Consider the following 23,467-nt stretch of genomic DNA (forward strand, 5'->3'; position numbering starts at 1 on the left):
ATGTTCCCTGATGAGTCCTGCACAGATTGGACCAACACATAAGAACATAAGAAATAGGACCAGGAGTCGGCCATACGGCCCCTCGAGCCTGCTCCGCCATTCAATAAGATCATGGCTGATCATCGACCTCAACTCCACTTTCCCGCCTGATCTCCATATCCCTCGATTCCCAGAGAGGCCTAAAATCTATCTCAGCCTTGAATATACTCAAAGACTCAGCATTCACAGCCCTCTGGGCAGAGAATTCCAAAGATTCACAACCCTCTGAGTGAAGAAATTCCTCCTCATCTCAGTCTTAAATGGCCGACCCCTTATCCTGAGACTATGCCCCCTGGTTCTAGACACTCCAGCCAGGAGAAACAACCTCTCAGCATCTACCCTGTCAATCCCCTTCAGAATCTTGTATGTTTCAATGAGATCACCTCTCATTCTTCTAAACTCCAGAGAGTATCGGCTCATTCTACACAATCTCTCATCATAGGACAGCCCTCTCATCCCAGGAATCAATCTAGTGAACCTTCGTTGCACCGCCTCCAAGGCAAGTATATCCTTCCTTAGATAAGGAGACCAGAACTGTGCACAGTACTCCAGGTGTGGTCTCACCAAGGCCCCGTACAACTGTAGCAAGACTTCCTCACCCTTATACTCCATTGCAATAAAGGCCAACATACCATTTGCCTTCTGTATTGCTTGCTGTACCTGCATGCTAGCTTTCTGTGTTTCTTGCACGAGGACACCCAAATCTCTCTGAACACCAACATTTGAAAACTTCTCACCATTTAAAAAATAGTCCGTTAGGGAACTAAAGACGCAGGTCAGTGCACCAGGAGGGTGCTGTGGTTTGAGGGGACGGAGCCCCTCGAAGGCGGGGGAGGGTCATGGGGGGGGGGACGGCGGGACAGGCCACTGAGCCAAGTTATTGGCGGGAAGGAAGAATCACGGATTCCACTCCGCTGTATCTTGAACCTTTTTGTGACCAGCAGTCTGGGTATTTTTCTGACGCTGCAGAGTGACCCGTCAGTCTGAAGGGTGAGAACATTGTTCTGTGTCACCAATAATACACACTGCTTCTGTACAGCATCGTCACTCCTGGATCTGATGTGTGGTCAGTGACAGGAACACGGATTTCACAAACCAGTTTCAAACTCCTTGTGGAGATTATTTCATGGTGTTTTTTGTTCCTAATTCTCTAAATACTGTAGCTGTATTTCATTATTTTGATGTACTCACACAACAAGACTTTTACAAAGTCTGAAATAGGGGCGGTGAAAACTCTTTACCTGGGCTGATGTTCTCTATCATTTCTATCCACACTGTGCACTGTCCGGGCCCTTTAAATATTCCCTGCGGCAGATTCTGGCCATCCAATGAAAGGACATTTTCCCCTTGAGTAATCCTGAAAATATCAAATGTTCATACACACATAGGATTACAGAGGATTACACCGGATGTACGGCACAGAAACAGGCCATCCGGCCCAACCAGTCCATGCCGGTGTTTATGCTCCACTCGAGCCTCCTCCCGTCTTTCCTCATCTAAATCTATCAGCATAACCCTCGATTCCCTTCTCCCTCATGTGTTTGTCCGGCCTCCCCTTCAAGGCATCGATACTATTCACCTCAACCACTCCCTGTGGTAGCGAGTCCCACATTCTCACCACTCTCTGGGTAAAGAAGTTTCTTCTGAATTCCCAATTGGATTTCTTGGTGACTATCTTATATTGATGGCCTCTAGTTCTGCTCTTCCTCACAAGTGGAAACATTCTCTCTGTATCCACTCTATCAAAACCTTTCATAATTTTATAGACTCTATTAGGTCATCCCCCAGCCTTCATTTTTTCAAAAGAAAGAGACCCATGGGGGCTAGATATTCGGTTGGTAGCGCCACCGATTAGCACCTAAAGAGGCCGAGAAGTGGGGCACTAGCCAATTTCCGGGCAGGCGCAGGGCGCTTAGTGCCTCGCCCCATATTGAGCATGCATTTAGCGCCGGCGCTAAATCTTAGCGCCCGCTCATGGGCGCAAGCAGATTATGACGTCATTTGAGTGTGCAACGCCTTTTGGGCGCCCCGGACCGGAAATTCAGTGGCGCCCCCCTCCGTAGCGCCTGGCGCTAATAGTGACAGCTTACCTGGAACCTTACCAAGTCGCTCTCGGGCTAGAGGAGCGTTATTTAAAGGGGACTGGTGTGGTTTAAAAGCGGCAGCCATTTTTGGAGCACAACTTCCTCGAGAGCTACAAAGAGTTGCTGAGCTGCACACTGAGAGCCATTTGACCACTGAGCCAGCGCAGGCAGACGATCTTCAGCCTTCTGACCATCACCTTGCTGTTGGTGAGCCTTAACAACGGGGAACCTTCCTGTGGGCACTTATTATGGGGGCTGCATTGGAGGGGAACGTCCTGCTGCTGAATCATCTGGAAAGGGCACTGAGACGCTGGGAGAGGGGGGCGGGCATGGCCAGACGGAGGAGGGCCAGCAGACGTCGCCACAGCAGACCTTACGCTGGCAGGGTTTTCCGACAGCAGTTCTCCTACATGAACATGCTGGAGGAGCAGTGTGTCAGAAGGCTGCGATTTAGAAAGGAGGTGGTGACTGAGCTGTGCCAGCTGCTTCAGCCAGATCTGCAGCCTCAGATAAGGTGCAGGACATCTCTGTCGGTGGCTGAGAAGATGCCTGCTGGCCTGAACTTCTACGCGAGCGGCTCTTCTCAGGCTGCGCGTCAGAGGCTGATCAGAAGTAGCTTCTAGGCCCCTCTCACGGAATGCTTGCTGCCATTCCAAGAACAGGAATGGAACCGGTCTGATACCCCCAAGCCTGTGAAGGGCAAGATGCATGTAAATAGCAGGCATGGCCATTGTAAATGAAGAAAGTGTTTCATTACACAAAATGTGGCTCCATCAAGCATGAGAAAGCTATGGCAACAGAAAGCAAAACTAATACACTGACACATAACTGACTCTCACACCCGGGAGACTGTCCAAAACATAAATCACATTCCGACCATCTTCCTTGGCCTTGATTCCACTGCGCCAACCAAAGCATCCAATGCCCCATCAGTGAGGCGTTCCGCCCTCTGCCTCACCCTTTCCATGTCTTGCTAGGCTGGTGCGCCACAGGTAGGCTCCCACCGCTTTGAAGGCCTACAAGGCAGTGAGTGTGTCTGGTGATGCCAATTGACCTGCCCCTTTAAGAGCTGGCCGGCACTGATCTGAGTTCACAGTCAGGGTCTGGGAGCAGAAATTCAGAATTCAGCATCACACACTGCTACTCCAGGCCCCGCCGTCCGCCCGCTCTCCGGGGCAAGGTAAGAGCTGGGCTCCGGCCCCACACTGCCAGGGGTCAGCACCCGAGGAAACCGCCCACCGCTCAACGTGAACGAAGACCCTCCTTACCTGTCACGGAGTTGAAGTCTCCGAATGCGGCATGCGCCGGGCCTCTTCCCCCGTGCATTCAGGAGGCGCGGGGAAGAGAGAGAGAGACAGACTGGGGGGGGGGGCGCGTTAGACGCCGCCGCGCACGTGCTCCGCGGAGCTCCGTGCCGCCACCGCCGCACCAGCCTTTACTAAGATGGCGGCGGTCGCGGCGCTTGGCTGAGGCCCGCCCCTCCAGCCTTCACAAAGATGGCGGCGATCGGGGGCCGCTTGTTGACTGGGGCCGGGAGGTGCCTAGCTCGGGTGTGGGTGCGGAGGAGAGGCCGCGGCTTCGAGGCCTACCTGGAAAAATGGGGAAAGGTAGGAAAATTAATGAGATTAGATAAGTTAATTACTTTCTAAATCTTTTTTTTAAAAAACAATATGTGTTTTAAAAGCAACGTTTTTTTTAAAGACGCAGAAAGCGGGAAAAAGAAAGGAAAAGTTTGGAATGAAGATGGCGGCGACTCACCTCGGTTCAGAACGATAAGGCCCGCCCACACACGCACCGATTGGTCGACCGTCAGGTCACCAAAGCGTAGGATTGGTCAATCGTCCCATCACTCGACCGTAGGAGGGCCCGGCCGCATGCACCAGCAACCCGGCGTATGATTGGTCGACCTCGAGGTCACTCTGTCGCTAATGAGCGGATAAAGAGATGCTAATGAGCGGAATGTTGAAGGTTGTTCGGATACCGCGGGCGCAATTTTTGTCTGGCCAAAACGTAAATACGCTTACCATCGTTTTGGAACGGTGAGCTTTCTTTCGACGTAACGCACGCGTAGGTACGCTCTGTAACTTTCGAGCACATAGCCGGAAAGACGCACACCCGAGGACAGACAGAAGGACAGACAGAAGGACAGACAGAAGGACAGACAGAAGGACAGACAGACAGAAAGAACGATCCGTTTATATATATAGATTAAGATTCTGCAATATAATCTCCTTTACAATTCTCTTGCAGTCTCCTTTACTAACAATCCGATCGCTAGATAATTGTTGTATTAAAGTGTCCGACACAACAGGTGTCAACCGTGGCTCAGTGGGCAGCACACTCGCCACTCGGTCACAAAGTTGTGGATTCAGTCCCCACTCCAGTGACTGGAGCACGGAGTCTAGGCTGACACTCCAGTGCAGTGCTGAGGGAGTGCCGCACTGTCAGAGAGGCAGTACTGAGGGAGCGCCGCACTGTCACAGAGGCAGTACTGAGGGAGTGCTGCACTGTCAGAGAGGCAGTACTGAGGGAGTGCTGCACTGTCAGAGAGGCAGTACTGAGGGAGTGCTGCACTGTCAGAGAGGCAGTACTGAGGGAGGTCCACACTGTCGGAGGGGCAGTACTGAGGGAGCGCCGCACTGTCAGAGAGGCAGTACTGAGGGAGTGCTGCACTGTCAGACAGGCAGTACTGAGGGAGCGCCGCACTGTCAGAGGGGCAGTACTGAGGGAGCGCCGCACTGTCGGTGGGTCAGTACTGAGGGAGTGCTGCACTGTCGGAGGGGCAGTACTGAGGGAGCTCCACACTGTCAGAGAGGCAGTACTGAGGGAGTGCTGCACTGTCGGTAGTTCAGTACTGAGGGAGTGACGCACTGTCAGAGAGGCAGTACTGAGGGAGCTCCACATTGTCAGAGAGGCAATACTGAGGGAGTGCTGCACTGTCAGAGAGGCAGTACAGAGGGAGTGCTGCACTGTCAGAGAGGCAGTACTGAGGGAGTGCTACACTGTCAGAGAGGCAGTACTGAGGGAGTGACGCACTGTCAGAGGGGCAGTACTGAGGGAGTGCTGCACTGTCGGTGGGTCAGTACTGAGGGAGCTCCACACTGTCAGAGAGGCAGTACTGAGGGAGTGCTGCACTGTCGGTGGGTCAGTACTGAGGGAGTGCTGCACTGTAAGCGAGGCAGTACTGAGGGAGTGCTGCACTGTCAGAGAGGCAGTACTGAGGGAGTGCTGAACTGTCGGTGGGTCAGTACTGAGGGTGCGCCGCACTGTCGGAGGGGCAGTACTGAGGGTGCACCGCACTGTTAGATTGGCAGTACTGAAGGCGTGCTGCACTGTCGGAGGGGCAGTACTGAGGGAGTGCTGCACTGTCGGAGGGGCGGTACTGAGGGAGCGCCGCACTTTCGGAGGGGCAGTACTGAGGGTGCGCCGCACTGTCGGAGTGGCAGTACTGAGGGAGCGCCGCACTGTCGGAGGGGCAGTACTGAGGGAGCACCGCACTGTCGGAGGGGCAGTACTGAGTGAGCGCCGCACTTTCGGAGGGGCAGTACTGAGGGAGTGCCGCAGTGTCGGAGGGGCAGTACTGAGTGAGTGCCGCACTTTCGGAGGGGCTGTACTGAGGGAGACCGCACTGTTGGCGGGGTAGTACTGAGGGAGTGCCGCAGTGTCGGAGGGGCAGTACTGAGGGAGAGCCGCACTGTCGGAGGGGTAGTACTGAGGGAGCACCGCACTGTCGGAGGGGCAGTACTGAGGGAGAGCTGCACTGTTGGCGGGGCTGTACTGAGGGAGAGCCGCATTGTTGGTGGGGCAGTACTGAGGGAGTGCTGCACTGTCGGAGGGGTAGTACTGAGGGAGTGCCGCGATGTCGGAGGGGCTGTACTGAGGGAGAGCCGCACTGTCGGAGGGGCAGTACTGAGTGAGCGCCGCACTGCCGGAGGGGCAGTACTGAGGGAGTGCCGCAGTGTCGGAGGGGCAGTACTGAGTGAGCGCCGCACTTTCGGAGGGGCAGTACTGAGGGAGTGCTGCACTGTCGGAGGGGTAGTACTGAGGGAGACTGCACTGTTGGCGGGGCAGTACTGAGGGAGTGCTGCACTGTCGAAAGTGCTGTCTGTCGGATTAGACTTTTAACTCAAGGCTCCGTTTGCTTTCTCAGATGGACATAAAATACCCACGGACACCATTTCGAAGAAGAGCAGGGTATACTGGCCAATAATAATCCCTCCATCAACATCACTAAAAACAAATTATCTGATCATTTGTGTTCGTGGGAAATTGAAGGAGCGCTGCACTGCACTTCATTGACTGTAAAGCACTTTGGAACGTCCTGAGGCAATTAAATGTAAATCTTTCTTACTACTTGCAGTTCCTTCAGTGTGCAGCCCGTTGTTTACCGTGTTTTCAGTTTTCCCGCAGCTCTTCCTTCTCTCGATGCCCCGACGTGTGTAAGATTCCTCTGATGAAAATCACATCTCAGAAAGGGTAGTTTTCCTGACTGAAGCAGATCTTTCTGCAGACTTTCCCGCGACGCCTGCTTATTGAGGGGGCTGTTTGTACATCTGTGTTCCTGAGCAAATCCACTGTCATCTTCTTAAGATCGAGATATTACTTCAAACACGATCAGCAAGTGGTCAGAACATTCTGTACTCTTTCATTCTGAACAATCGTCCCAAATACCGAGACACATTCTTTCACATTTTATTTTCATCAAATTCTACACAAGATCATCATCCAGTTTCAGCCATGTGGGCAGTTGGTGGTTAATACACCACATTATCACAGCAGAGGGGATACAGCAAGGGTCACATGTAGGCAGGGACCATGCGTGGTGCCCAGGCCAGAGAGGACAGCAATAGCACAGGGGGTGGGGTGAAAGGAAAGTAGACTCTATTTTGGGGGCTTTGAATCAGTGGCTGTTCCAGACTCGCTCGGTGCGGCTGGAGCGTAACTCCGGCGTTGCCTGGAGGGCCAGGAATTTCAGGTCAGCGGCTCGCCATTCTGCTTCAAGTCGGAAGATTTTAATTTCGGATTCCGTTCTGCAGCAGCCACTTTCCTCACCCCAATCGATCGCCCTGCCGATCCAGCTCCCACAATTCCCCGCTCCACACCAGCTTCATTCAGCCCGACTTCACATCCGCCCGGTTTCCGGCTCAAGATTCGCCCCTGCCCCCAATTGACATCCTGATTTCACCGACCCGGGCCCAGGAATTCTGGACAAAGTCTCCCTCCTCAGAATGAACTCCCCCGCCCTGGGAACGGGGCCTAGTTTGTGACGTTCCCCGAGGAGTGCTGCACAGATTGGGCCAACACCCCACACTCTCTGCTCTTCAATGAAGGCGCTGATCCGTTTATTTTCAATGTGTTGGTGGTTCCGCTAAAATCGCAGCCAAAGGAAGGTCCCAGGAAATGAAGTTAAATGTTGATCGGGTAATATCTCCCCAGGAATTCCAGGCTGTGGTCTCTGGAGGGGCAGAGACTCTATTCCAGTCCAGGTTGGGCGGGGATGATAAGTTGCAGGGTGAGGGTGGGAGGGTTATTCAGTGACCCCCGGCCCTGCTGGGGTTCCAGTCAAACACTGATTACAAACTGAGTTACAATTGGAAATGTTTATTACACAGAAACACCCGGGAGGAAATGGAATGAGAAACTGAAATTGGAGGCAAAATGGTGGAAACAGACCCATTACTGTCAGTGACCTTTAACCCCGCAGATTGTCAGTGGGGCGGAGTTTTTCCCTCCGACATTCCCTCCTGGACTGAAGAAGGGAAAGATTCTCTCAGTGAAAGTGTGAGTGAAAGTGTGGAGATGGGACATGTTATCCGCATTGTAAAATGACACCTGTCCGCCCTCATAGTCCAGGTACACCCCGATCTTCCGGGGATCCACACTCGGGCTGAGGGGGGTCGCTGGGGAGGTGCCGGCAATATAGCCTCTTCCGGGGCACAGCCCCACAATCCAGTATCCGCCCTCAGGGCTCGGGTCGACTCCCCCTTTCTTCCCGGCAGATACTCGGGCCACTCCCAGACCCCACTCAGTCTTGTTCCCCACCTCCACCTCCCAGTAGTGTCTCCCTGATGTGAATCCCTCCGATCCCAGGAGACAGGGCCAGACATCAAACCTCTCCGGGGTGTCAGGGTGCCGCTGCCATTTGTCTCCGAGTCTCACACTGGTCCGGTCCCCAGACAGGATGAGCCTGGGATGGGCTGTGTTCGGATCCAGAGTCAGAGAGGCTGGAGCTGGCGGAAAGTTAAAAAAGCACAGTCAGTGATTTCGGCCGCGATTTCCCCTTCCTCGACGGGTCCGTGATGGGCTGAGTCGATGGCGGGTCCCGACACCACGGCTGGCTCCAGTCCGCTGTGTGGAATGATTTACCTCTGATTGGGTGTGTTAAGTCCCGCCCAGCAGGTTTCCCGCCAATTGAAGAAAGCAGATCCGATGACGTCTATGATGACTCATCATCAGCCAGTTTCCTTAAAGGGACCATGCGCAAATTGATATTGACAGTTGTGCTGTCAGTGTTCTACAGCATTGAGGTGCTGCAAACACTGACAACCACTTCTCAAAGGTGCACGGCTGCACCCAGGTTCTCCTATGACTCCTTCCGTATGCGTATGGAGGGAGTCACTGCAAACAGGGACGTTCTCTTCCCTTCCAATGGGCAGAAGAGACCTCCCAGGAGACCAATGCAGCCTGGTTCCACCTTCCACAGGAGGACACAAGCAGGGGTGTTGTCAGGAGGACCAGGCTACAGTTACACAAAACTTTCAATGATCTCAGTAGATCACGAGACGTTACTGCCAAGCCACACTCAACCTCTCATGCTGTGCCACTCATCACACCCCCAACACTCTGCCTTCCCTACCCTATTCTGCACATCATTACTCACAGCTTGCACCTCCACCCATCCCTCTCTATCTACATTATCACTTCCCCATCTCACTAGCCACCCCTCACACTCACCCTCATTCTAGTCCAATCATACCAACTGACTACACACAAGGGTAGGTACTTGTGTATTTAGCCAACGTTCGTGTGAAGTTTCTGTTAATGTGGCGGCGGGCTGACAGAGGGATCCCGACTGACCCAGCACCCAACGAGCCCACTGACACCCCGAAAAATTCCCCCCTTAGTTTCGTGCTCTGAGTTAATCAAAGTCTGACCGACTTTCCTCTTTAAATCCTCCGCCCTGCTGCATATTATTGAATAATTACTTCGCCTCAGTATTTATCAGCATGATTGGCAAGGTGAACATGGCATTGGAAAAAGATCAAATAAGACGTGGAGACATTTAAGGTAGAAAGGGCATGTTAATTGATAAACTAATCAAACTTAGACAGGATTAAATCCCTGGTTTGGATGGATTGCACCCGCATGCATTAAAATAAATTAGCAAAAATATGGCACTATTACATATATATATAAATATAATGAGAAAAGGGAATAGAAACATAGAAGATAGGAGCAGGAGTAGGCCATTCGGCCCCTCGAGCCTGCTCCGCCATTCAATGAGATCATAGCTGATCATCTAAATTCAGTACCCTGTCCCTGCCTTCTCCCCATATCCCTTGATCCCTTTAGCCTTAAGAAATATATCTAACTACTTCTTGAATATAATAGAAACATTATAGTGCTAGAGGACTGGTGGACAGCTAATGTGATTCCTGTATTAAACAGGGAGATGGAACAAGTACAAGGAACTATAGGCCAGTTAGTTTAATGTGGGTGGTAGGACAGATCATGGAATCTTTAGTCAAATATGTAATTAAAAACATCTAGAAACTGAAAATATGATAAAGTTGTCAGGACGGATTTCAAAAGGGAAGGCCATGCTTGACCAACCTTAATGAATTATTTGAAGAACCAACTGAAGAGTAGACAAGGGTAATGTAGTAGATGGACTATATTTGGATTTCCGAAACTCCTTAGATAAGGTACCGCATAGTAAACTCGTGATTAAGGTCAGAACATGTGGAGTCAGAGGATAAGTAGCAGAATGGATAGCAATCTCGTTCAAAACAGAAAACAGAGAAAGGGTTAAGGGTAGCTACTCAGACTGGCAAAAGGTGGGAAGTGGTGTTCCACAAGGATCAATGCTGGAACTACTGTTGTTAACCAATTACAGAAACGATTTGGACTCTGGAATGAGAAGTACAATTGTGAATGACACCAAATTTGGGGGGTGGGGGTCTAATTAATGCAGAGGAGGTCTGTGACAAAATACAAGAAGATGTTAATGAACTTGCAGAAGGGGCGTGTAATTCCCAAATTAACTTCAATATAGATAAGTGTGAGGTGGTGAATTTTGGTAGGAAGAATTAGGAGCTCACACACTCGTTGAAAATAACAATCTAAATGGGGTAGAGGAGCGAAGGATCTGGGGGTACAGATACACAAATCACTAAAAGTAGCGATGCAGGTTGATAAGTTATTAAAAGGCAAACTGATCACAGATGTTCATTTCTAGAGTGATAGGACTGAAAATCAGGGAAGTTATATTAAACGTGCATAGAAACTTGGTTAGACCTCACTTAGAGTATTGTGAACTTTACTGGATTTCATATTATAAAAAGGATATAGAGGCTTTGGAGGAGGTGAAAATAGATTTACAAGGATGATAGCATCCAAGAATGAAGGGTTATAATTAGCAGGAAAGACTGAACAGGCTGGGGCATTTTTCTCTAGAAATTAGAAAGCTGAGGGGTGACCTGATAGAGGACTTAATATTATGAAAGAGTTTGATTGGGTAGACGTAGAGAAGATGTTTCCACTTGTGGGCGAGACCAAAACAAGGGATCATAAATCTAAGATGTTCACTAATAAATCTAACAGGCGATTCAGGAGAAACTTCTTTACCCAGAGAGTGGAGAGAATGTGCAACTCGCTCCCACATAGAGTGGTTGCGGTGAATCGCACAGATGCATTTAGGGGAAGCTCGATAAACACGTGAGGGAGAAAGGAATAGAAGGATATGGTGATGGGGTGTGATGAAGAGGGGTGGGAGGAGGCTCGTGTGGAGCATAAACACCGACATGGACCTGTTGGGCCGAATGGCCTCTTCCTGTGTTTTAAAGACTTTGTAAAAATAAATCATCAGGCTGGGGCATCGAAGCATTGTTAGGGAACCAAAGGGGCAGGACAGTGCGCCAGGAGGGCGGGGAGGACCCCTCGAGGGAACAGGTTGGGGGGGTGGTTTGATGGGACGGTGCTTCTCGAAGGTGGGGGAGGCCCTTGGAGGCGGAGGGAGGGGGGGGCACAGGCCGCTGAGCCAAGTTCCTGCCAGGGGAGGAGGAATCGTGGATTCCATTCCACTGTATCTTGAACCTTTTTGTGACCAGCAGTCTGGGTATTTTTCTGATGCTGCAGAGTGACCCGTCAGTCTGAAGGGTGAGAACATTGTTCTGTGTCACCAATAATACACACTGCTTCTGTACAGCATCGTCACTCCTGGACCTGATGTGTGGTCAGAGACAGGAACACTGATTTCACAAACCAGTTTCAAACTCCTTGTGGAGATTATTTCATGACGTTATTTGTTCCTAATTGTCTAAATACTGTAGCTGTATTTCATTTGTTCGATGTGATCGCACAAGGAGACTTTTACAAAGTGTGAAATAGGAGCGGTGAAAACTCTTTACCTGGACTGATGTTCTCTATCATTTCTTTCCACGCTGTGTACTGTCTGGGCCCTTTGAATATTCCCAGCGGCAGATTCCGGCCGTCCAATGAAAGGACATTTCTCTCTTCACTGATTCTGAAAATATCAAACATTCACTCTAGAATTCTGGCCGTTTGTTCCTTTAACAGGTTAAATAACATTTCAGGAGAGAGAACGTCATACCTTCTTTTCCGGGAAGCTGCCTCCTGAAATAAAACAGAAACACGGATCTCAGTTCACAGTCAGGGTCTGGGAGCAGAAATTCAGAATTCAGCATCACACACTGCAACATGACACCAAGTGTGAAATATTTCAGCTGTGTCAGTGGGAGGAACAGCCCCGAACAAACAGTGACAGTGTGGTGGAACGACCAGAGGATTACGGACAATTGTATATAATTCCTTTTACAGCAATGTAGTACAGCTGGGGGCTGCACCTTTAATGTATCTGTTAACTGTACTAGGGCTTCTTTCCTGTACTCCGCGTGATGACGTCATGCCGTCCGTCACGTGATCTCGCAATGGCGGGAAGAACGTGATGACGTCATGACGTCGGAGCTCGGAACCTTCTAGCAGTAGAGCTCAGAACCTGCTAGCAGTTGAGCTCGGAACCTGCTAGCAGTTGAGCTCGGAACCTGCTAGCAGTTGAGCTCGGAACCTGCTAGCAGTTGAGCTCGGAACCTTCTCGCAGTTTCCAGAGAGGCTTTCAAGCAGACCAGACCTATTTGCATTGTACCCTACAGTTTCCTGTACAGCTTCATTTGTTCATTAAATTTTATTGTTTTTGATTTTCTGAGTCGATCTCAATTCTTCGGCTAGGAACCCCAGTTCCTACAACAGGACCGAGTTACTGTTCGGATTTACACTGGGAAATTAACTTGCTAAAGGAAAATTACAACGTACTTTTTCGGTAAATACACAGAGTAACTCATGGAGACAGATATTTTATACTTCTCCGTAAAACTGTGTTGTTGCCATTAACAGTTTATTGATTCATTCCTTAGGCGGCAGCGCTGTGACAACTGAATCACGACATCTGACAGAGTCGTGACAAACTGTGAGGGAGGTGGCTATCCCCAAACCTGAGAACAATAAAGGTGTTTAATAATGTTGAAATCCGGGTTTGTGTATCTATATATTATTTCACAGCAATGTACGGTTTCTAGGGCTTATAGTTTTGAAGGTGACAATAACCAGAGACTAACTGTGATGCTTCAACTTCTTGCAAAGTGACTTCACAATAAGGTCAAGAGCTGTGAGGATGTACAGACTTAATTCAATCCCCATTGTATACTCATCCTGTCCGCATTGTGACACTTCTATGATGAAATGCTCCTCCTACACTTACAACAGAAGCTCTGTAGACCTCCAGCCTGCCTTGCTGTAGTTACACAGTCGCCCACTGCTGGGGCCACAGCGCCTCCACTGGTAGCTGCGTGTAGTTGCAGCCTGACATGTCCAGAGAATACAATGCGAATATAAGTGTGGACACAGCAACTTATAATGGGAGAAAGTGCAGAACATTTCCAATATCTTAGACAGTGGAAGGTAGATAGATAGGCGGAGAGAGCCTCCATGCCTGCCGCCTCTCACCTGGTTTTAAAAGCGCAACCTATCCCCAGCATAGCTTTACACATGCGTGCTCTGTCACTGTACAATGTGAGGTTAGCAGTCAGCGTCATCACAGCTGGAGCCTGCCAGCTGTGGACTGTAATATAATGGCACCCTACACCAAGGCACTCTTACTTCTCTCTCTCACACACACACACAGATTGGTACAGGTGCAGCAAGATAACATCACCATAACTAGAGAGTGATCGATTGTACTTTCTACACAAACCAACCGGGAGGCGGAAGAACCTCCTCAGCAATTTTTGAACCGGATCTCCCACCACCCGGAGTTACACTCTGCACGTAGCACCGTGAGAGGCGCTTCACCCCGGGATCTCACACCGCTTGGATTCAGTGCATTGAGTGTCAGTTTGGTAACTTTAATGTGCCTGACCTGGTTGTAAGTAATGATCAGGTAGATGAGCTAAATGTTGGTGCCCACCTTATTATTAGGTGTAAGATCGAACTATAAAGGTAAAGGTTGGTAGAAAATGAGAATGGAGTAAGGCAGATTTCAGTAAAATGAGGAGCAAGCTAGCCCATGTGAGGTGATTGTAGTGTATGTACCTTGAAGAAGGAACTATATTCTGCAGCCCCTGTATACTGCAGTACCAGTAGTGACCACCCCTGTATATAAGCCTGTGTAGTAACTTTGTATAGTAGTTCCAGTTCTGTCTCCATTCAGTAAACACCTGTTATAACCAACTTCTGCAGTCCGTGTCTCAATTACACACGGACGTTACATTGGCGACGAACAGATCCGAAATTACCTACAGTTCTGCACCACCTCACGGGGATCCATCCCTGAAGCGAAGTTGTTAGAGGTCGAGGCCAGAAGGAAGAAATCCAAAAAGAAAAAGAAAAAAAACAACAAGAAGAAACGGGCGTCGACTGTGGGCAACCGCCCTCTGGTTCATCGAATTCGAAGATTTGCAGGAGAGGCTGTCGAGAGCTGGGCTTGGTTATCCAGTCTATGGTGTTCTAGCTAATCGGGCTGGTGGCAGGTAGTACACTGATCCTTCCTGGGCTGCGGTGGGCTAGAGCTCGATCGGGTGGCTTTTCAACGGGGCCGAGCAGCGTTGTTGGGAAGAGGAGACAGAGAGAGAGGGTGGAGCACACAGGGCGCAGCCAGTGCTACGAAGCCGGACAGCATACAGACCCGAGAAGAGGGAGGAAAGTGTCCAATAGGGTCTGCTCTGACGACGGGAACAGTAATTAAAATAAAAGAAATTAGAAGCGCAGAAAGCCGCGAGGAGCTGTAGTTTGCCACGGGGACCGCGGAGAGCGGCGTTGGCAGCAGCGCGGGGGGAAGTGCGCGAAGACCATAGGGCGTCGCCATCAAGGCATAAAAATGTCAGCAACAGCGCTGGCAGCAGCGGAAAAGACAGAAAGCGCGGGAGGCGCCATCTTAATCCAGCGGGGAAGAAGGCAAAGCGCGGGAGGTGCCATTTTGTTCAATCGGGGAAGAAGGTAAAGCACGGGAGGCGCCATCTTAGATCTCCAAGATGCCGAAGACTGGCAATATCACTGCCTTTGATAATGCAATAGAAGACTGGACCACGTATGTGGAAAGAGTCGAAGTATATTGCAAGGCAAATGAAGTAGCCGATGAGAAAAAGGCATTGGTACTACTAAACTTAATGGGCGCAAGAACGTACGGCCTATTGCGGAACCTGATCACTCCAGTCAAACCCATGGAGAAGAGTTTTAACGAAATTGTTGATATCCTACAGGAACACCTAAATCCTACACCGCTGCTGATAGCAGAAAGATTTAAATTCCACAAGAGAAATCAGCATAAAGATGAGAGCAATGCTGATTACCTTACGGAACTACGCAAGCTATCAAAGCACTGCCAGTTCGGAGCAGGACTGGCAGATACCCTACGGGACAAATTTGTCTGTGGACTCCTGAGTGAAGGAACCCAGAAGAGGTTACTCTCAGTGAAAGAGCTGACGCTAGATAAGGCTTTCAGCGTGGCAGTTTCGTACGAAGCAGCAGCAAGGGGAGCTGCGGAAATACAGCAAAAGCCACAGGAATATGGCACCCATGAAATGACACGGGGATTTGAAAAATGTTATCGCTGCGGCAGAACAACCCATGACCAGAAGGACTGCTGGTCCAAGGACAAAACATGCAGGCAATGCGGAAAGATGGGACACATTGCACGAGTTTGCAGGTCCGGGAAGAAGACTAACGACAACAAAAAGACTACTAAGGAAAAGTACGGGAAAGTACAAAAGATGACGGACAGTAGTTCCGAAGACCAGAAGAGCGATAGTGAATCCGGGAACAAGAGACTAAGCTGTCTCAAACTACACAACGTAATCACAAAAGAGGATCACCGAACCATTTGGGTCACCCTCACGATAGCAGGGTCCCAAGTCAAAATGGAATTGGATACAGGATCAGCCCTGACCGTCATGAATCGACGAGATTACGAGCGGCTATTCTCACACATACCCTTGAAAGACACATCCATTGTCTTGAAGACATATACGGGGCAGAAAGTATACCCCAGAGGGAAAATAAGGGTGCCTGTCGAATACAACAGCAAGGAAATACAGAAATTGTATCTGTACATACTGCAAGATGGTGGACAACTGTTATTGGGACATGAATGGATCAGAAAGATAAGTTTAGACTGGCACACCATTCAGGCACTGACTGTGGCTGGTAAAAAGGATGACGACGTCACACCTGGACGATTGTCAAAAATCTTGGCTAACGCTAAAGAGGTATTTCAACAAGAACTGGGAACTCTTAAAGGCATAACCACCTCGATAAAAATAGAAGAGAATGCAATTCCCAAGTTTTTCAAAGCAAGACCGGTACCGTATGCAATTCGCCCAGCCGTCGAGGCAGAGCTGGAGAATCTGGAGAATGCAGGCGTGTTATCTAAGGTAGACTGGAGCAAGTGGGCGACACCCATCATTCCTGTCATGAAGAAAACGTTAAACAATAAGTCTGAGGAGCCAAGGAAGGTTCGCATCTGTGGGGACTTCAAGGTGACTGTGAACCCAGTCCTTCACCCAGTACAGTATCCTCTTCCGAGGATAGAAGATATTTTCGCCTCACTATCTGGAGGGAAACGTTTTACAAAAATTGACCTAGCGCAAGCATATTTGCAGATGGAGGTTGAAGAATCCTCCAGGAAGTATCTCACGATAAACACTCACAAAGGTCTTTACCAGTATAATCGACTGGTATTCGGAGTTGCATCAGCTCCGGCTATATGGCAAAGAGCGGTGGAACAAGTCCTGCAAGGGATTCCGGGGACTCAGTGTTACTTGGACGACATCCTAGTGACAGGTGAAAATGACAGTGAACACCTTGCCAACCTAGAGCAGGTGCTCACTAGACTAAGAGAACATGGGCTACGAGCCAATCGCCCCAAGTGTGAGTTTTTTAAGAAACAAATATCCTATTGTGGCCACGTGATTGATGAAGAGGGGTTACATAAGTCCCCTGACAAAATTGAAGCGGTAGTTAAGGCTCCAGCGCCTGAAAATGTGTCGCAACTGAGGTCATTCCTCGGATTGGTGAATTACTACCATAAGTTTTTGCCGAATTTGTCCACAATTCTGCACCCACTGAACGCCCTGCTACAAACTGGAATAGCATGGAAATGGAGCGATGAATGTAAGCGGGCCTTTCAGAAGTGTAAAGGCCTGATCACTTCAAGAGAAGTATTGGCTCACTACAACCCATCACTACCGATAAGATTGGCGTGTGATGCGTCTCCCTATGGCGTTGGAGCGGTACTGTCACATAAATCCCTTGATGGTTCAGAGAGGCCGATAGCTTTTGCGTCACGCTCGTTAACTTCAGCCGAGCGTAACTACGCCCAGATTGACAGAGAGGCCCTCAGACTGGTGTGGGGGGTGAAGAAGTTCAATCACTACCTGCACGGACAGAAATTTACTCTACTAACTGATCATAAACCTCTTGTCTCCATTTTCAACCCTAAGAAGGGCGTCCCAATAATGACAGCACAACGGCTGCAGAGGTGGTCCCTTTTCCTAGGGGCACACCAATATGACATCGAGTACAAAGGAACTAAACAGCATGGGAATGCTGATGGATTGTCGTGCCTACCGTTGCCGATGGTGGAAGAAGCACCTGCAGTGGATCCTGTGGAGATATTCCACTCGACCATAGTCGAATGCCTACCTGTGACGAATGCAAACATAGAAAAGGAAACACGAAATGACCCGACACTCTCCAGGGTCTATGATTTAACGGTGAAGGGATGGCCATCACATGGCGAACCACTGTTGCCAGCATTCTCGCTGAGAAGAGAACAGCTGTCAGTGTGCCGAGGAACCTTGATGTGTGGATCCAGAGTAGTAATTCCACCCAAATTGAAGGATAAAGTGCTCAATGAGCTTCATGAGGGTCATCTGGGAGGGGTAAAAATGAAGAACTTAGCCAGAGCGTTTGTGTGGTGGCCGGGAATCGATAGAGAAATCGAAGAGATGACCAAGAGCTGTACAGGATGCCAGAAGGTCCAAAACGCCCCACCACAAGCCCCTCTACATCCATGGGAGTGGCCCTCATCTCCATGGCAAAGGGTACACATTGATTTTGCTGGTCCATTTATGGACTCGATGTTTTTAATTGCGGTGGATGCACATTCAAAGTGGCCAGAGGTAATAAAAATGTCCTCAACCACCACAGAAAAAACTATCACAGTCTTACGAACCATATTCGCCAGAAATGGGCTGCCTGAACAGATTTGCTCCGACAATGGACCACAGTTTGTGTCTGAAGAGTTCCGGAGGTTCTTAAAGAACAATGGTGTTAAGCATTACATATCCGCCCCATATCATCCAGCCACCAATGGATTGGCTGAGAGGTTCGTTCAAACATTCAAGAAGGCTATCAAGGCAATGTGTAATGAAGACATACCCCTACAACACAAGGTGGATAACTTCTTGTTTGCCTACCGGAATGCGACACATGCGGTTACCAACCAAACTCCAGCCATGATGTTCTTCAATCGAAGACTAAGATGCCGCTTGGATTTGGTTAAGCCAAACATCAGAAGAGATGTGGAGAACAGGCAGTTTCAGAATATGAATGAAAGGCCGACCAGGAGTTTTAAGATAGGTCAACCAGTTTTGGCCCGGGACTACCGCACAGAGAAATGGCAGCCAGGAACGATCTGCACACGGCAAGGACTTCTAATGTATACCGTGGACGTTGGAGAGAGCATTGTAAGACGCCATGCTGACCAGATTCTAGAGTCACTGGAAAACGTCAAATCTACACCACGATCCTATACACCTAGTGATGAAACCGAAGTACCAATTGCATCTACCTCAGAATCGGTGATATTGGAAGCAGACGAACCAAACAACGACGTTGAACCCGAATCAACTTTGCCAGAAGAACCTGATACCCCAAAGAGGCGTTATCCAGACAGAATCAGGAAGCCTCCTCAAAGACTGAATTTATAATTGATTAATTTCAGCTAATGTATATAGCAACTGTAATTGTAAATATGTAATTTAATTATTAATCGAATGTTATGTACTGTTTAGCTAAAAGGGCAGGAATTGTAGTGTATGTACCTTGAAGAAGGAACTATATTCTGCAGCCCCTGTATACTGCAGTACCAGTAGTGACCACCCCTGTATATAAGCCTGTGTAGTAACTTTGTATAGAAGTTCCAGTTTTGTTTCCATTCAGTAAACACCTGTTATAACCAACTTCTGCAGTCCGTGTCTCAATTACACACGGACGTTACAGTGATGGAAGACATTAATACACAGGACTGAAGAGCAACAATGGGATATTTTTAACAAGGGATTCCAAAGCTGTAGAATAAGTTTATTCTGTTTTAGAAGGCCCTGGATAAATAATGAGGTAGAAAACCAATGGAAATTAAAGCATAGATTTCAAAACAGGTGGGGCTAAAAATTCGGTTTCGCCGCGCCAGGTCTTTAGTGCCCGAAATTTTGCGCTGGCCCGGATTCCCGTAGCACCCGCCTGAAATTCAGTCGCGCCGGCCCAAGACGGAGGCGGGCGCTATTGCAGGGTTTGGCCGCCTCGTTTGGGGCGATGTATGTAAGTTTCAGGCGTCCAGCTGCCGCTGCGGCACCCGATGCGGTGCGGCAGGCTGGGGTACTGCAGGCCTCCTCCTTCTCTTAAGGAGGAGCTGTCTGCAGCCGTGAGTTCGGCACGGGATGCCCCCGGCAAATGAGCCCGGCACCCCGGAGAAGTGCCGGGCTCGCGGGAGTCACACATCAATGCCGCGGGGGGGTGGTGCAGGAGTCCGGGGAGGGAGGTGCGGCCAGGCGGCCGCCGGGAAAGCGGCCGGCCGCCCCTCCACCTTTATGCGCCGGCCTTTCGGAGCTGCAAGGCACCCTTTTACAAACGCTGTTTGCGGCCGCCACGGGCGAGGCGGCCGCAACTGAATTTGGCCATCGGGCCGGAACAGCATTGCAACCGGGGCACTGCGCACACCGATGATGTCATCGGTGCCGGCGCAGCGCTACCGGCTAACGCCGATGTTAGGTTCCATCTGAATTTCGGGCGATAAAAAACTTCAGGCGCAAACCACTTTATAGCCAATAAGTGGGCGCAAACGCGACTGAATTTCTAGGCCGTGATCTTCATAGATTTTTTAGAGGATATGATGGACATGGTAGATCATAAGAACATAAAAACATGAGAAATAGAAGCTGGAGTAGGCCATTTGGCCCTTCGAGCCCGCTCCGCCATTCAACAAGATCATGGCTGATCTTCTACCTCAACTCCACCATCCCGCATTATCCCCATATCCCTTAATTCCCTTAGTTCCCCAAAATTTATCAAACTCTGTCTTGAATATACTCAATACTGAGCCTCCACAGCTCTCTGGGGTAGAGAATTCCAAAGACTCACCACCCTCTGAGTGAAGAAATTTCTCCTCGTCTCAGTTCTAAATGGCCGACCCCTTATTCTGAGACTGTGACCCTGTGTTCTAGATTCTCCAGCCAGGGGATACATTTTCTCAGCATTAACCCTGTCAAGCCCGTTAAGAATTGTTTCTGTTTCAATTAGATCACATCTCAATCTTTTAAACTTTAGGGAATATAGGCCAATCTACTCAATCTCTGCTCATAGGGCAATCCCCTCATCCCAGGGGTCTATTGAACCTTTGTTACACTCCCTCTAAGGCAAAGATGTCTTTCCTTATGTAAGGAGACCAGAACTGTATACAGACAGGGAAATGCAGTGACAATAACTTGCATTTATATACTGCCTTTAAGATAAAACATCCCAAGGTGCTTCAGAGGAGCGTTATCAAGCTAAATTTGACACCGAGCCACATAAGGAGATATTTTGCTTGGTCACAGATGTAGGTTTTAAGGAGCATCTTAAAAGAGGAAGGAGAGGTAGAGAGGCGGAGAGGTTTAGGGAGGGAATTCCAGAGTTTGGGGCCTCGGCAGCTCAAGGCAAGCCCGCCAATGGTGGAGCAATTAAAATCCGGGATGCAAAAGAGGCAAGAATTGTACGAGTGCAGGCATCTCAGAGGGTTTTATGGCTGGAGGAGGTTACAGGGATAGGGAAGGGCGAGACCATGGAGGAATTTGAAAATAAGGATGAGAATTTCACAATTGAGACGTTGCTGAACCGGGAGCCGGTGTAGGTCAACGAGTACAGGGGTGATGGGTGAACGGGACTTGGTGCGAGTTAGGATATGGACAGCGGAGTTTTGGGCAAGCTCAAGTTTATGGAGTGTGGAAAATAGGAGGCCAGCCAGGAGAGCTATGGAATAGGCAATTCCATAGGGAGCAAAGACACGGATGATAGTTTCAGCAGCAGATGTGCTGAGGGAGAGGCTGAGTCGGGCGATGTTAGAGGTTGAAGTAGGCGGTTTTGATGATGGCGCGGATATGTGGTCGGAATCTCATCTCGGGTCAAATAGGACGCCAAGGTTACCAACGGTCCGGATCAGCCTCAGACAGTGGCCAAGGAAAGGGATGGAGTCGGTGTCTAGGGAACGGGGTTTGTGGAGGGGACAGAACACAATGGGTTCGGGCTTCCCAATAATTAATTGGAGGAAATTTCTGCTCATCCATTACTGGATGTTGGACTAGCAACGTGGCACATCAGAGACAGTGGAGGGGTCGAGAGAGGTGGTGATGAGGTAGAGCTGGGTGTCGACAGCCTATATGACGTTGTGTTTCCGGATGATGTCACCGAGGAGCAGCATGTATTTAAATAAAACAAGGTTTTACCTTCAGAAATGTGACTGTGTCTTGTTCCTCCATCTGTCTCTGCAACTCTGATATTTCTCGCCCAACAAAATCTAACTCCTGTTGGATTCCACTGAGGTTTTTCTCCATTGATTTTACAATCTCCCCCTCTTGTTCCCTGAGATCTCTGATTAAACGCTGCTCTTTCTCAGTGAGAATCTGGTGCATTTTAGCGAACTCGGATGTGATGTGGGTCTGCAGACTGCTCGACTGTTCCTACCAAATGAAATGTGAAACATAATTAATGTACCGCGATAAAGGGAACAAAACTAACCGAGATCCCAGAAATTCAGCACAGGGAGACCTTACCCTAACTGCGGAAATCTGCTGTTCCTGCCGCCGTGTGGTGTCCAGAGCCGAATCCTTTCTCTTAGTAGCTGATTCTAGGGATGATGTCTGATTATCCTGGAATTAGAAGTTAACTGAATGTAAAGTTTAAACACGAAAAACAGAGAGAGAAAGGTTGCCAGAGATTCTACCCTCCATCTTACCCGGTACATTTGTGCAGCTTCTGTCAGTCCCATGAAGTTGTGGGACTTGTGACCCCGCCCCTCTGTCGCCACAAGACACTCCACACAGATCAGTTTCTTGTCAGTTTCACAAAACAGCGTCACTTCTTCCTGATGTTCCTCACAGTGATGTTTAATTTCCTTCTCTTTCGGATTCAGGTTTAATTTTCGAGCTTTCTCGGCCAGACTCGCTAAGGCCCGATTTACTCTGAGGTTTCTTTCCGGAAACTCGTCTCTACATTCCGGGCAGGAGTTTGTCTCCTTCTTTTCCCAACACTGTGTGATACAGGAGTGGCAGAAGTTGTGCCCACACTCCAGTGAAACCGGATCGGTGAAGAAATCCAGACAAATGGGACAAATTGCCTCCTCGGTCAAACTCTGTGCTTGTTGTCTGGACGCCATGTTCACACTCAGCATTTCCTGACTGGAACTGTTTGAGTTTCAAAGCTCATTAAAGGGAGGATCCAGACCGAGTTTCAACACATACCTGCTCGTCCTGTTCAGCACTGAGCTGTTTACCAGCGCACAGAGGTGAAAGTCTTCATTACAGTACATTAGGGAACAGATTGAACTTTGTGTGTGAAGATTTCCCAATTGGAGGTTCGGCGCTTCTTCTCTTCCCAGAGAATAGTGGATCTGTGAAACAAGGTGCCCGCCTCCGGTGAACACTGATCGACTGTATTCCTTCAGGAGAGAGCTGGTCCTGTTTCTGGGTGGGGAGGAGATGGCCTGGTACCAGAGATAGCTACCCTGAAAGTCAGGGGCAATGTGATCTCCTGGATTACTTTCCATCATCTAAAGGAGCCGGGGAGGAACTTTTTAGATTCTTCCCCCCTAACTGCCTCTCCCAGGAGATTATGTGACTCCCTGTGGGGAGGGAGTGTCTCTGTGATGATACATTAAGTCATCACAACTCTGTGGGACAGTCTGCAGAGACCCGATGATCTTTTCTGTCTGATATTTTCGTATGTTTCCAATCCAATATCATATTCTGTTGATGGGAAATGGAACAATCCACTCACAGTAAAGTTTCAGGCAGTGTGTAAATTTAATCAGTAAATTGTGGAACTACAATCAATGTTAATGAAAGAAAGACTTGCATTTATAAGTCCACTTCCAAGACCATTAGACTTCTCAAAGCACAATGAAGCACTTTTTGAAGTGTAGTCACTGTTGTAATGTAGGAAACGCGGCAGCCAATTTGCACACAGCAAGCTCCCACAAACAGCAATGTGATAATGACCAGATAATTTCTTTTTAGCTATGCTGATTGAGGGATAAATATTGGCCAGGACACCGGGGAGAACTCCCCTGCTCTTCATAGAAT

The 23,467-nt window shown here is 49.2% G+C and overlaps 1 protein-coding gene across 1 annotated transcript; it reads right to left on the reverse strand.

Annotated features, from left to right (window-relative positions):
* Positions 1 to 6,801: 6,801 nt before the first annotated feature.
* Positions 6,802 to 23,263, reverse strand: LOC147096456 (zinc-binding protein A33-like). The gene is made up of 6 exons (XM_085975256.1): positions 22,123 to 23,263; positions 21,941 to 22,036; positions 21,614 to 21,847; positions 11,956 to 11,978; positions 11,753 to 11,868; positions 6,802 to 8,353 (listed from the first exon to the last, which is right to left on the reverse strand). The coding sequence occupies exons 1-6, from the start codon at positions 22,555 to 22,557 to the stop codon at positions 7,806 to 7,808; spliced, it is 1,452 nt and encodes a 483-aa protein (XP_085831382.1). The 5' UTR covers positions 22,558 to 23,263; the 3' UTR covers positions 6,802 to 7,805.
* Positions 23,264 to 23,467: the final 204 nt, after the last annotated feature.

This window comes from Somniosus microcephalus, unplaced genomic scaffold (genome assembly GCF_052327205.1).
Source record: "Somniosus microcephalus isolate GS21.2 unplaced genomic scaffold, FLI_Smic_1.0 unresolved_chr1, whole genome shotgun sequence".
Lineage (NCBI taxonomy): Eukaryota > Metazoa > Chordata > Chondrichthyes > Squaliformes > Somniosidae > Somniosus > Somniosus microcephalus.